Source organism: Helianthus annuus, chromosome 15, assembly GCF_002127325.2.
Source record: "Helianthus annuus cultivar XRQ/B chromosome 15, HanXRQr2.0-SUNRISE, whole genome shotgun sequence".
Classification (NCBI taxonomy): Eukaryota; Viridiplantae; Streptophyta; class Magnoliopsida; order Asterales; family Asteraceae; genus Helianthus; species Helianthus annuus.
Genome location: NC_035447.2, coordinates 114446942 through 114461638, shown reverse-complemented (window position 1 = coordinate 114461638; position 14697 = coordinate 114446942). Strand labels below are relative to the sequence as shown.

The 14697-nt window shown below is 36.3% G+C and overlaps 1 protein-coding gene across 2 annotated transcripts; it reads right to left on the bottom strand.

Annotated features, from left to right (window-relative positions):
- Positions 1-509: 509 nt before the first annotated feature.
- Positions 510-3661, bottom strand: LOC110912219 (transcription termination factor MTERF5, chloroplastic). Of its 2 annotated transcripts, none has more exons than XM_022156898.2 (4): positions 3469-3661; positions 2227-2291; positions 1933-2133; positions 510-1841 (listed from the first exon to the last, which is right to left on the bottom strand). In XM_022156898.2, exons 1-4 carry the CDS (start codon positions 3543-3545, stop codon positions 709-711), a joined length of 1476 nt encoding a protein of 491 aa, XP_022012590.1. In that variant the 5' UTR covers positions 3546-3661; the 3' UTR covers positions 510-708. The 2 variants fall into 2 exon arrangements, with proteins under 2 accessions (XP_022012590.1, XP_022012591.1); XM_022156899.2 differs by having other exon boundaries at positions 526-1841; positions 2227-2276.
- Between the last annotated feature and the right edge of the window lie 11036 nt (positions 3662-14697).

Here is a 14697-nt window from a genome sequence, read left to right as displayed (position 1 = left end):
TTGCCATTTCATCTTAACAGAAAAAATAAATTGAGTTAGTGATTTGGATGAAAATTTATAAAAATTATGTGACAAAACTATTAATTTTTTTTTCTAAAAACTCCATGTATATTCTTTTTTATTATTTATATAACAAAAGTAATTTAATAAAAGAAATTAAAAAGGGTTTGAGTAAATTGCCAAAATCGTCCCTGTGGTTTTAAATTTGCCAGTTTCATCCAAATATACTTAACTTAACAGAAAAAATAAACTAAGTTAGTGGTTTGGATGAAAATGACAAAAAGTTACAAACGTTGGGGGCAATTTGGTACAAAAGTGTTATTTTGGACGAAAATGGCAAACGTGCCCAAACCTCAGGGACGATTTTGGCAATTAACTCTTCCACGACACATAGATTAAGGGTAAATAACATAACCAAAGTAGAAGTTCTCAGCGTTGCAATTTGTTTGTAATGCACGTAGTGGTAAAGCTACTTTTGAAAATGCAGTGTGAACCTGATCAAACTTTGATTTAATGGCTGGCATATGAGTGTATAATCAAATATTTAGATCCATCAATGACATGTTTAAGAATGACAGCATAATGCAATTGCCCAGTAGCTACAACATTCATCAGCTTTAATGTATTCTGTCAAAGCAAAACATTCATACATCTATTACACTGCATACTGGATCATCATGTTATTACCGCATCTGGGATTTCTACAAATCACGCACACGCGTTCTTTTTCTTCACTTTTCTCTTAACAAGTTTCTGAAAGTCTTCATCCGAAAGCGACAACACCTGGTTCAACAGCAGCCTCACCCCACTCTCTCTAACAATTTCATGCCTCGGTTTAATCCGCTCCTCCAAACTGTACCCGAAATACTGAGGAAACTTAACCAGTTCGGTTTTCGGATACTCCATCGTCAAAAAGTATTCCCATTTCGGTAACAAGTTATCTTCCACGCTAATAGTATAAAGAGCTCCATATCTAGAAGCCATCAGTGCAAAATCCGCGATATGGTATCCTTTCTGCAAGAAAAACTCGGTAACCGGCTTCAAACTCGACTCGATGCTAAGACCAAAAGCTTGCGGACAACGAGACATAAGAACCGCAGGGTTAACTCCTATTGAAGAAAAATATTCAGCTGTGGGCCGTAGCTTCTCTTCCACGCTGTAACTTATGATCGACGGGTAACGCGTTAGCACTTTCCCGACATCTTGAGAAGAAAGCCCCATTTCGTAAAAATAATCCACAGTTGCTTGTAATTTCGATCTGCTATAAGTGAGAAGCGCGGGAAACCGTTGAATAACTTTCGCCCATTTTTTCTTGTCAACCCCTAAATCTTCTAAAAATGCCATCGTCGGGATTAAATTATCGGATAGACTAATACCACATAACTGCGGTCGTTTACTGATAATCACGGGGATATCTGACTTTGCTATACCGAGGTCAAGAAGGAACTCGACAACGGGTTTGATTTTTCCCTCCAAACTGTAGTAACCGAAAGCCGGGAATTTTCTAATTACTTCCTTAATGACATCACGCTCCATGCCAAGTTGTTCGAGATAAACAATGTGTGGTGGGAGATTTGGTGTATCATCAATATTACTTGCTCGTGTGGTGGTGGTTGGTTTTTTCGAGCTGGTGGTCGGTTCTGAAACTGTAGAGACGGGCATAGTTGAAGTTTCGGTAACATTAGAGGGTGGTTTTTGCATGGTTTCCACTGATTTTTCTTTGACTAGCGGAATCGGAAAGTATTCTAGTACTTCGACAAAACTGTCCCCATGCTCCTCAACAAGCTCTTCTAGGTACGGGATGAGAGCGTCTCGGATTTCAGGAGTAGTGAGTTCTCGTCCTGCAAGTAGTTATAATATTAGGTATGCCACAAATATTTATTATGAACTACAAAAAAGAAAGTAATGAAGGTGATAGCGTAGGAACCAGACCTACTAAATATCGGGTTTTGTAAACAGTGTGAAGTCTCAACATAAGGTGATCAACGAAAAGGTCCAACTTTTTCATCTTTCGGGCTGCATTTATACGATTCATGCCTTGATTTGTCAAAAACATGTGCAACACAGCCTTAGCCTCTTCTCTTTCGGCTAATAGCAGACTTGGAGGCACGTTTACTAAGCTTACCGACCCATCTATCACAGATTCAAGATTTCAGAACAATAGAACAGTAAAAGAAGTCACCAAAAACCGCATAACAAAATCATAATGAACTTTTACTTGCTTACCGGTTTCTGCCCGGCAGAAGACGAGCCTCTGAGGGAAAGAAAGCTGGGTCCTGAAATTATATGAACTATGGATGGTGTTAAACAGGAATAAGCACTACAAAAGTTGTAAATAATGTGAAAATTCGAGCTTTGGATAACTTGCTTCTCGAAGTTCAAACAATAATGTGGTGTATACAAACATTATTCCATAACTACGTTTATAAATTAATGGAATAACGGGTGCTGGTCATTAAGTGAAGAAACAGAATGATGGTAATTGTGGGGAATATAGAAAATGAGCAATAAATTTAAAGATTAACTTCAATGGATAGATGAGAATTAGATATTTTAAAATAATGCATATTTGGTGATCACATTCTGTTTGTGTATCATAGACGAAAATTAAAACAGCTATAAGACTCCAGGTGATGAAATATCAATATGGATATTACACCCCTAAAGGCCTAAACAAAATGGAAACTCGATGAACGCGTCAATGACCTGCTATCTCGCGTAGAAATTCATTTTTGGCCCGACATAACTGCTTCTTGTATAAATGGTTCATTTTACGCCCAGAAAGTATTTGAAACCTATGTAGTCAAAGGCGCAGTGAGGCGCGGCTCAGCCAAACCACCTTGACCGCAGCAAGGCGCACAAGCACACTGAACATGAAAAAACATGTCTGAACCTGTCTGAAACAGCTAAAAATAGCCTGGAACCAGTCTAAAACAGCTAAAATAGTATGTAATACACGCGCGCTTCGCTTGTCTCAAGTGTGCGCTTTTTCAGCGCCAGGCAACAAGCCGACAAGATCACCCTTTACACTCAGAGCCTGTAACTACCTAGCTTAATACATATCATTTTACCTCTCGAAGCGTATGCTTTTATCGTTTGCTTACTTACTATAACGTATCTATCATTTTACCTCCCTCTACTTATCATCTACACAAACCAAACCAGCAACCAACAGCACACGATACACACATTTCAATCGAAAATATCACCATTTCAAGTCATAAATGCTTGTAGTTTGCTTAGAGAAGAAACTAGACCTATAAAAACCTAAATTTCAAGCAAATAAATAAACCTCCATAACTCCTACCATATGTTGCATATTAAATAAAACCAATAACCACTTAACACAATTCAATATCTTCCTTCTATAATAATACAAACAGAAAAAGACCCAAAACCGTAGAAACATTCAGAAACTAGTTATTATTAAGAAGCGAAGGATATGAAGGGAGAATTGAAGAAATATACCGGGAAGATACCGCCGGAGAGGCTGCAGCGAAGAGCGAGAGGGTGTCGGAGGTGCGGAAGAGAGAGAAAGCCTTCATCTGGAAGGCCGTTGGTGCAGGTGAGTGAAGCGGGGGTGATAAGTTATATATGGAGTACAATGGTTGGTTGTTCTATATTTGGGGAGATGGAACAAGATATGGTTCTCTACTGTTTGCTCATGGGCGTGTTTGGGGGTTTATGACGATGTTTTAAAAACCGGTAAATACCGGCTGGTTATAACGGTATTACAGGTGTTGGATGCAAATCTGGTACGAAATATCTCGGTAAATAAGTGAAACAGCATAAGATTCGTATCGACGGTAATTTTACGGGTATTACCGGTACCAGATGCAAACCTGGTAAAGAGATACGGTTTGTCTACTTCTTTTCGAGAATTTTACCGACAGTAATGAGATTTTACTGAGTATGATTATTGTTGTATGTATTAAAAAGGAGTTTTGATATAGTAAAAATATAAAATAGAAAATATAATTTGGTGTTTCGAAAATAAGTGAACATTTCTTCGATAGTCAACTCCAACACCTCTCTTAAATATTACAAAATTTAACAAACTAGAATTAAGCATCCCTGCATTGTGGCAGGGGCGAACATCAATGTTACAGTACTGTCAGCGATCACCAATACTGAAGTTGCGGCGTGTTAATGCGAAGTAATTAAACCGAAACGTAAAATGTATAAAAGATAACTAAGTCGATCTAGGACCCACATATTACGATGAACCTGTCAAACGGGAAAAATAGATGACGTAAAAAGGTTTAACCATACATGCACGTTGCGTCGTGTTAACTCGCAAAATTTAGAACGGAACATAAAATGAAAATTTTGCGAAAAATAAAAAGCATAGAGGAACAAAGTTGAAAGCAAAAAAAATGTGAGGTTAAATTGGAAAAGATGAAAAGTTTTGTGGTTAAAAGTAAAAGAAATCAAAAAGTTTTGAGATAAAAGTAAAGAATCAAATAATTCTGGTTAAAGGTAAAAAATTATTTTTTTTAAAACCTCCCAAAGCATAAGGTACAACAACTCTATGCCTAAAAATGTTGCAAATTATAGTAATGGGTAATGGGTAATGGGTAATGGGTAATGGATAATATAGTAATGGGTAATGCGTAATTATGTTTTTAACAGTAAAATTTTTACGTAAAATTAGAAGCGGGCCAACAAGAAACTAAAACACCCAAAAAAATTCAAAGATTACATAACTACATCTCAAATGTTAAAAGTGCAGTATTTCTCCTAATTAAGAAAAAGAAACTTAGATCTATTTCTAACTGACGGATCCAGGATTTTTTTAAAGTTAGATCTATTTCTAACTCAAAGATAGAAACTTTCAGTGGCGGATCCAGGATTTTTTTTTTTTTGTAGTGGGTTCACCTTTTTCCGGTGGTCAAGTTTCTCGCAACCAAACGTTAAAATTTCGGGTCGGATCGGGTCGAATTTCTCATAAAACGTTAAACTTTTTGATTCATTAGCCCTAAAATTCAAGTTTTGACAAAACTATATCACAAATTCTAAATTGAGATTCACAATGACACCAGTACCGCATACCGTATGGAATCTGTTTGTTCGGTATGTATTGGAATGGTTCTTGTATCATTACTTAACGTTGGTGTATTGGAATCTATCTGTTCGGTATGACATTGGTGTTTTCCATTTTTACTATTCTCGATTGTTATGTTAAAAGCTTTGTGATTTGAATCTAGTTTTGACATGTTCTAATATGACATGAAAGTTTTATAAACATTGAAGATTCTATCCATGGCTACGTAACAAGTATAATCGGAAAGGCAGAAACAAAGGAAGAGTTCAAATTCCTTCAATTCAAAGTGCTAACTAATAAAAAATATAGAATCTCTATGGACCTATGATAAATAAAGTAATGCAGGTGATTTAATTGAAGGGAGGTGGTGGTGCGTTCTGTTACGCTTTTGACTGTTGTTTGTGACTTTGTTAACTGTTAAATTAAAAAAAAAAAGCGACAACAAGAAAGATTGAACTTTGGATCATTTGCTTATTAGTTAGCGCCTTAACCACTAGACATAGTTCATTTTTGTGAATGGGTTCATCCAATAATTTATTTATGGGTTCGCTGGTATTTTCTATATACAGCCCCTAATAAAATTTCGAAAGTCAGCGGGTTCAGGTGAACCCGGACCTTTGTATGTAAGTCCGCCCCTGGAAACTTTCTTTGACCATCTCCAGTTCTCCACTGCTATATTAATCGAAATGCTTCTATTATTGAAAACTTTTTCATTGCAGGATTTCTAAATCTGCCATAAAGTAGTCAAAAAGGTCGCCCGAATCGTCTTCTTCCGGTTCTTGGAACCTTTAAGATTGACGAATGCATCTAACATCCATGTGCACAATAAATCCGTGTCTAGATAGGGGATTTTTAGCCACACAAACAAATTATGTGGTGTTGATGATAAATACTAGTATTTTTTTAGGTTTTCTAAAGTAAATTGTACTGAAAATCTAATTCTATCACTTCAACTCTTTGATTGCTTGTTTTGTGTACTTTGGGCATGTCGTGTAGTACATGAAAACATTTTTTCTTTTTGAAAAGTAAACTTCATTAGAAAAATCATGCACACCCGTAAAACGGGGCGGCCACACTAAAACATATTACATAATTACAAAGTTACACCACTCGGTCCACGTAATGGACCTCTTTCTATCTCTACTATTAATCCAAAGGTAAGCTACCGATTTTATTTCACTGATAATATCCTCCACTCGAACAGGCTTGTTATCGAACTTGAGACTATTCCTGGTGCGCCATATGCCCCAACACCCGACCAAACTAATCCCTTTGATAACATCTTTAGCCGTGTCTTTAAACCCAATTTTGTCATGAAGCTCCAATAACTCACGGACCGAACCAGTGGAGAATGGCACAATTCTGCACCAGCGACTAATGTGAAGCCAAACCTGATTCGCAACATAACAGAAACAGAAAATATGCCTTGCCGATTCTTCTCCCGGATTACATAACAGACACGAAGCGTCTTCAATGGCGATGTTCCGTCCCCTTAGCTCCACGGTTGTGGGAATTTTCCCCATTTCTCCCCTCCAAGCAAGAACGTTGCTTTTCAATGGAACCCGTTTACTCCAGCTGAAAGCATAGATGTTGCAGGACACAACCCTTTTGTTTAGCATCCGTTTAACAGAACCAACCGAAAACTCTCTCGATGTATCACCCATCCACTTCCAACCATGGGCGGATCTTAGTGGAGCCGTGGCTGGGCCACGGCCCTGGCAAGTTTTTCGGCCGTAGTGCTAATTTTCCGCATTTCGATCGAAATTTTGTATATATACTATGTTCGGCCCTGGCAAGTTTTTCGGCCGTAGTGCTAATTTTAGTGTCCGTGTCTTTCGGCCCTGGCAGGTTCAACGGGCAAGATCCGCCACTGCTTCCAACCATCGCTTTGAGTAACTAAAACCACTGAATCCAACTGTTTGCAAAGCCAATTATATTCGGAGATTTCAGCAAAAGTCTCTAAACATTTTCTCCAGTTCCAAGCGAACCGAGATCTGCCATTGCTACCCGACCCTACTAGCCACATTACATCTTTTTTCAGCTTCAAGTTTGAAAATAATTGGAAAAATATATTTCAATTGTTCATCTGATATCCACGGGTTAATCCAAAATGAAATATTATGCCCGTTCCCCACCACACCTTTAAAAGAACTACGGAGCGGGGCGCCATCGGCTAAAGTTCTAGCTATTGATTTAACAATATTATTCCACACCCCACACATATTTTTTTTAACCGGAAGGAAATCCCAATTCCTGTTACTCGAGTGTAAAGCTTCAACAACCTTCTTCTAAAGTTGGCTCCTTTCCGTTTTAAATCGCCATCCCTACTTCGTTAGAAGAGCCATGTTAATGTCATTCAACTTACTCAATCCAAGTCTTCCTTCCTCTTTCAATCTAGCCGCCTGATCCCAATCCACCCAATGCATTTTATTAATCCCTCCCGATCCTCCTCATAAGAATCTTCGAATGAGTTTCTCCAAGTCATTTATAACCTTTGTGGGAGCCTTATAAAGAGAGAAGTAATAATTTGGAAGGCTTTCAAAGAACGGATTTAATAATCGTGACTCGCCCTCCTATCGATAACGTGTTTGCCTTCCATTTGGAGAGAAATGCTTCAACGGTGTCATAACCAGCTTCCAATTATTTATCCGGTTCGTATTTGCTCCTACCATTAAGCCGAGATATTTGAACGGGGGATCCCTGCCAAGCACTCAACTATATTTGCCTTGTCTTTGACATCCGCAATATCCACTCCGATGTCGTACACGTTAGATTTAGCAAGATTGATTTTAAGCCCCGAGCACAAGTACATGACAACATTACTAGCACAAATAACCATTTGACATTAATCACATATATATAAATATGCTTAACCATATAACATTACCTATGTTATAATTTTGGTCAAAATTGTACATGCAATGTTAATCCTAATGTTTAGTTGAAAGTGTTATTAATATGAAATAATAGTACTATAGTAGTACTTGGAATAATGCATATTACGTATGCATTTTCGTTTAAGTTGTTATGCATAATAAAGCTTCTTTGGGATAAATTCTTCTACACATGTATTTGAATACACAAATATAACGGTCGAGTTTAAGGTGAACCATTTAATATTTAAGGACCCCTTTATAATGTATCGTATCTGTAAGATATTTTAATTAGTAGATTCGGTATATTAGGCTATAGGGTGTGGTCATGACCCTTATAGTCACCATGACCCTCTATATCAGCGCCATGTCACCCACTTCTAATCCACCATCGAAAACCACTACCCTAAGGGTGTGGTCATGACCCAAACAATTATTTTCTTATTTTAATTTGTTTTTGTTAAAAAGGAAAAAGAAATATTTAAAAAGGAAAGTAGGCTCATGGTTGTCATGGTTTAATCCATGCCAACCATGGTGGATGAGGTAAGGGGATGGTGTAGCAATTTATTAATGGTCCTATGTGGCATTGATGATCCAACCCATACTCCCCACACCCTTTAGCCTTAAGGTGTAAGGGGCACTCCTCTAAGGCTATAGGGTGTGGTCATGACCCTCATGGTCACCATGATCCTCCACATCGCCGCCATGTCATTCACTTCTAAACCATTATCCAAAACCACTACCCTAAGGGTGTGGTCATGACCCAAACCACTATCTTCCAATTTTAATTTATTTTTGTAGAAAAGGAAAATGAATCATTGAAAAAGGAAAGTAGGCTCATGGTTGTCATGGTTTAATCCATGCCAACCATGGTGGATGAAGGAAGGGGATGGTGTAACAATCCATTAATAATCCTATGTGGCATTAATGACCCAACTCATGCTCCCCATACCCTTTAGCCTAAGTGGAGAGTGACCTCTCTTACCCACAACCAATCAGCACGCGCCACGTCAACTCCCTACTTAACTCTTCCCACACCCTCAATTTGATGGCGGCACTCATCTCTTGAGGGACTTGCTTTTTTTTTTGTTTTAATAAAAAAATGGTCAAAAATTACAAAACTCCATCGGTGAATACAACCCGCACACCACACCCCGATTTGGGTCACCGAGGGGATGGCGGCGGTGTTCCCAAGCGGGGTTCACACTCACCGCCCCCTCCCCGAGGGCGCCCCGTTCACCCTTAAATTTTATAAGGACCCTATAAATACAATTTGATGGACACCATAGACAAAAAAGGAAAGCTGGTGTAGTGGAAAACCTCTTTCTCTATCAACAAAAGGTTCATGGGTTCAATTCTTATGTATCATGTTTTTTCTATTGTTTTTTAAATCTAATTCAAACCTCAAGTTTCGTTATTAAAATTTTGAACACAAAAAAAGGACCCCATTGAAAAAAGATCTTGGGCCTATCACTGTTCACATATTGCGTCATTTATGTTATTAGGTTGTTTATATTTAATTGTGTTTATGTTATTGAACTAGCGGTATTTAACCTTATGAAACATGTTAGTGTTTAAGTAAATAATATATTTAACTAAATGTGTCTCATGTTCGGATTGAATCGTTTTACATAATTTTTGTTTGTTCAGTAAATAAAATGAAAGTAAAAGTAAGCCAACAAATATGTATTTTATTGGTTTTGGCGATTCCTCCTTTTCTTGGAACATTCTTGGTCGATAGGTCCTTTTAAGGGACCCTCTCTGGTGCTTGTTTCATTCTAGAAAAATAAAGAAAAAGTTTTAAAAGGTTCACTCTTGATACGAAAATAAACCTTGAGTTTTATTTTTATATATTTGAATTTTACAAAGGGAACATTTTGGCAAAAGGAATTTTCTGTTATCATGCATGCACTTCTTGTATCGCTTGGAAGCCACACCTTGAGATCAGGCCTTGTTTGGTTATATCACTTCATCTCGTTCAAATTTTATTTTTGCAAAATTTTTTATTTAATTAGAATTACGACCCACCGCAATGTGGTGGGGATTCTTTAGTTATAACTAAGTCGATTTAGGATGCGCACGTTATGTTAAACCTTTCAAACGGAAAAAAAAAAGACGATGTAAAAACGTTCACCCACACACGTACGTTGCGTCGTGTTAACTCGAAAAATTTAGAACAAAACGTAAAAACGTTAAACCAAAGACGCACGTTTCGATGTGTTTAGTCACAAAATTTAAAACGAAGCATAAAGCGAAAAATTTGCAGAAAATGAAAAGGCCAGGTCTATTCGCACACGGCTGTTGTCTTTTTGCACATCCAAAGCGCCTTGCTATGGCCAAAGCGGGGCGCTTTGGCTTTGGTCAACAGACAAGGACTGACTGTCAGTCCTTGTCTGTTGACCAAGCCAAAGCGCCCCGCTTTGGCCATAGCGAGGCGCTTTGGATGTGCAAAAAAGACAACAGCCTTGGTTGGGGTTGATTTGGGTTGATGTGGGTTAGTTTGGTAGGGATTTTTGGTTGAATTAGTATGGTAGGGATTTTTGGAGGAAAAAATTTTTATGTGAGAGTTGCCGTTGTGAATGGGAATTTGTTTTTGAATGATTGAATGTTGCCTTTTTGAATTAAAACGTTGTTTATTTTATTAAATTAACGTTGTTTTATAATTACGCCATTATTTTTATAGAAGGTGTATAATATAAGTTCTTAATGTTGTTTATTTTGTTAAATTAAAACGAACACGTTAAATAAAATGTACAGAAAGCCATAAGAATTAAACGTAAACAATCCAGAACTAACGTGATGTAAATAGAAGATTAACTGCAATATATATATATATATATATATATATATATATATATATATATATCAGTTTGTAGATACAATACACAACAAAAAGGTACAACTAAGTACATAATACATAACAAAACACTAAACAAACAAAGTAATGTACTAATCCTCGTGCGGTGCGGACGGTGGGAGGGGAAGTGGTGTCACACCCCAACCGATGGCGGAAACATCGGGATGAGACGAACAAATTGCTCAAAACAACGTAACACTATTGTGACAATAAATTATTAAATTCATTTCATAAATTATAAAGTGGGGTACATAGTTCCAAATAAATAAACATAACATTCAACAATAATCAAAAATGCTAAGTGGGTTTCTAATATCCATCCTAGCTTGATTCTTGTTTTCTTGATCATTCAACCTGCAATATGTATTAAAATAAAGTCAACAAAAAGCATGTTGGCGAGTATACAAGTTTTCATACCTAGCATAGTACGTGTTTAAAATGTTGCTCATATCCAAATGTGAAATACAATATCATATTGACAGTATACTCGAAACGATGTTACTCTACGTGTCCAAACCAAAGTTTAACGCAATTAACGTGCCTACCCAAAAGAGTATGGGTGGTTTTAACATAGATTAACCTAACAATACCCGTTAATATAACGGGAGGGGCGTTTCTCAACCTATAGCGCTACCATTGTTAGGGGAGGCTTGTACGAAGTTAATGAACACATAGTCATGAATGTTTACATTAGCATAACATGTCTAACATGATTAAAATGTATCACATAGAGTAAGGATAGAGTGTGCATAAAATGTTTGATGTGATTGTGATGTTTGATATAGAATACATATTGCACCCAAAAGTGGAAAATAGAAAATGGGTCATGTATACTCACATTGGTTGCGTTGCGATTTCTTGTAATAACGCACGAGTAAGATTGGAGAATAATCCAAAAGAACGAACGTAATGGTTATCCTAGAGATAAGACATAACGAACTCATCAATATAAGTTAAATGATATTCCTAATGTTTAATGGTTCACAATATAATTATTTTCAAGTTATTAACTTTAATATTAAAATTTATTGCTAAAAAGAATCATACCTGATATTTTATTTATGTAATTAGTGTAGAGGTTTTGTCATAAAAGAAAAGGAGATAGAAATAAAAAAAAGAAAAGAACCGTTAATTATTGCTATTTTAAGAATTTTTTTTATTAAAAAGGAAACATGAAACTAAAAATAAAAACAACAAAATTTGGTCCAAAATCCGGACTCGAGTCTTCAAGTTCGCATGCACGTAGCCCGACCGACCGTTGGTCTACGTGTGGGTCTGGGTCGAACCCGTAACCTCCGTGATTAATTAACATCAGCCCACTGGTACACTTCACAATTTGTAAAAGAGTTTTATTTTTTTTATTCATTTAAATCCTTCTTAACAGTTTATCATCTTCATTGATATAAAACCCAGCCATTGCCATGATTTCTTAAATTCCCATTTGTGAATGGTAAGTCCCATGACTCACATTTACCCTCATCAGTAATGCTTTTAAGTCAAACTTTTTGTATGACACAAATCCTATGAGTTTTCGAACATGTGGTTGGCAAAGATATTTCAAAAATTAGAGATTACATTAGAAAATAACATTTTAGATATAGTGGCTAATAAATTCTGTTTTTCAGCTTCTAACCATGTTATAAACTAGTTTAATACCCGTCCGGTGGACGGGTTACGTTACTGTATTATATAGTAACAACATGAATGAACCTATGAACACAACTAACTTGAATTTAAACCTTACCAAGTCCCAGAAGAGCCACTAACCATACTATCATTAATAACTCATATAAAGATACTTGCAAGACATTTAAAATTGGAAAAAGAACAAAATTCGTATCTTAACCTTTCATCATAAACGGTGTTGTGAAGTTACTTGTGGATTCTCAATGTTACACATGCTTTTAGCTCCATACCCTATCATCTTGTACGCAATCAAGAAAATACTACTTTTCAAGCATAAAGTATAACACATCTCACCACCTATTAAAGGATGTAATAAATAAAAAAAGATTATAATTACTGAGAAACTTAGCATGCAAATCTTTACGTACACGTTCAGAAACTCACCAAAAAAATTAAATAAGATAGACAATAAAAAGAAGAAAGACCCAATTTACATATTTCCCATAATGTAGATTATAAGGTCATTATAAGTTGTTGTCTTTCACCCTCCACCTTTGCCAACTTTAGGCTTGTTGCTAAATATCTTTCTTGCATTTCTTTCAATTGTACTTTCATACAATTGTTTTTATTTAATAATTCAAAGATTTGTTGATCAACAGTCTTCTAAATCTTAGCATCATCACTACAACAGTTAGATAAGATATCAGTTTCTAGAGTCCAATTTGTCTTCACAATTTAACATCAAAATGAAGATTGTGATAATGGGTCTCTTTTACAAGAAATGAAAACGGTCAGAAATAAAAATAGAACAGGAGATGCAAAAATGTAATCGAGTGTTTAGCTAGTGTGTACCTTCTGGTGGAAGGGTTTGGATTTTGAGTGGTAGATACGTATGAGTATTAATCACCCATGGTCATATAAGATAGTTGTAGGAGCAGGACATTTTGAAAGTTTAGCTTTTATTATTTTATCAAAAATTTAGTGCGACCCGTACTATTAAAGTCATCAAGTTTATATGACCCGCACTGTTATACGGGTTACTCATACAACTCTATGTTATATCACCCGCATCAAGTGTTTATTCAAAATATTTGAATTTGGGTCATACGAACCATATAACCAAAAATGAAACCCACATGATAGAAACCAAGCCCAGTACGCAGTACGTGGTAACACGCATGCAGATAGAAGCTGGTACATGTTGCTAAACCTTCGACCAAGTGTCTCGGTATATTTCTCAGCAAAACATGTCCACTTGATTGCAAAGTACTAATCTAAAATAGACGAAGGAGACATGGGCAGGAAAAGGTGGAAACATTTCATATATGATCGAAACTACAGGAAGTGCAGATCCAACCACTTATTTTCCCAGATCAAGTTTTGCATAAATAACCTTTGAAAGTATATAGTTGCTTTTAATGCTTTTCTAAAATAAATGCAGCCAGCAGCCATAACAACTACTGTTGAAACCTTAAAGCTCTGTAAACACCAAATGGTAACTATTCAAGTTTTCATCATAGTTAGAATCACTATTAGACCTACATTAGATTTTAGTTCACTCACCTAATGAGGTATCATCAGATATGTCAGAACAATAAAATAAAATAAAATAAAAACTAACACAAAAAAGAAGACGATATAGCTTGACACCTGATTAATTTTACATAACACAAGAAAAAAACGCCCATGAAAGAAGGATAACAACCGGCACTTATTCTATAATCGAAGTAGCACTTTACCCGTCCGGTGGACGGGAACACTAACGCCATAATGTAAACACTACATCAAATCATATTCGCAACAAAAATCATTTTGTTTAACTTAGAATTTAAAAATAAACAAAAGTCATCCATAGACGATCTAGTACAATAGCACAACCGAAACCAATAGTAGGAAGTAACTGTTAAGCAAAAAAAAATCACAACGTAGCCAATTAAAATTGATGTATAGTAATAATAAGCAAGGTTATAAGTTCTTTTATTTCTGTATAAATAAATATTGTCAGGTCATACATTATGTATCTAAGTCTCCCAAAAATTACTTTAAAAAATTGAATATAATATAAATACGTTAAACGGGTTAACCCGCCAACCCGATGGGTTCGACACAAACCCAACCCTTTAGTTAAACGGGTTCGCGGGTTCAACGTTAAACCCATCCAAACCCGTTTAGACTAAACCGAAACCCACGAATTTCGTGTTAGGTTCGTGTCGGGTTTTTTTGTCGTGTCATAAGTTCACACCCCTAAGTTTTGATACTTAGGGTACTCTTGATACTTGAAATTATATACTTAAAAA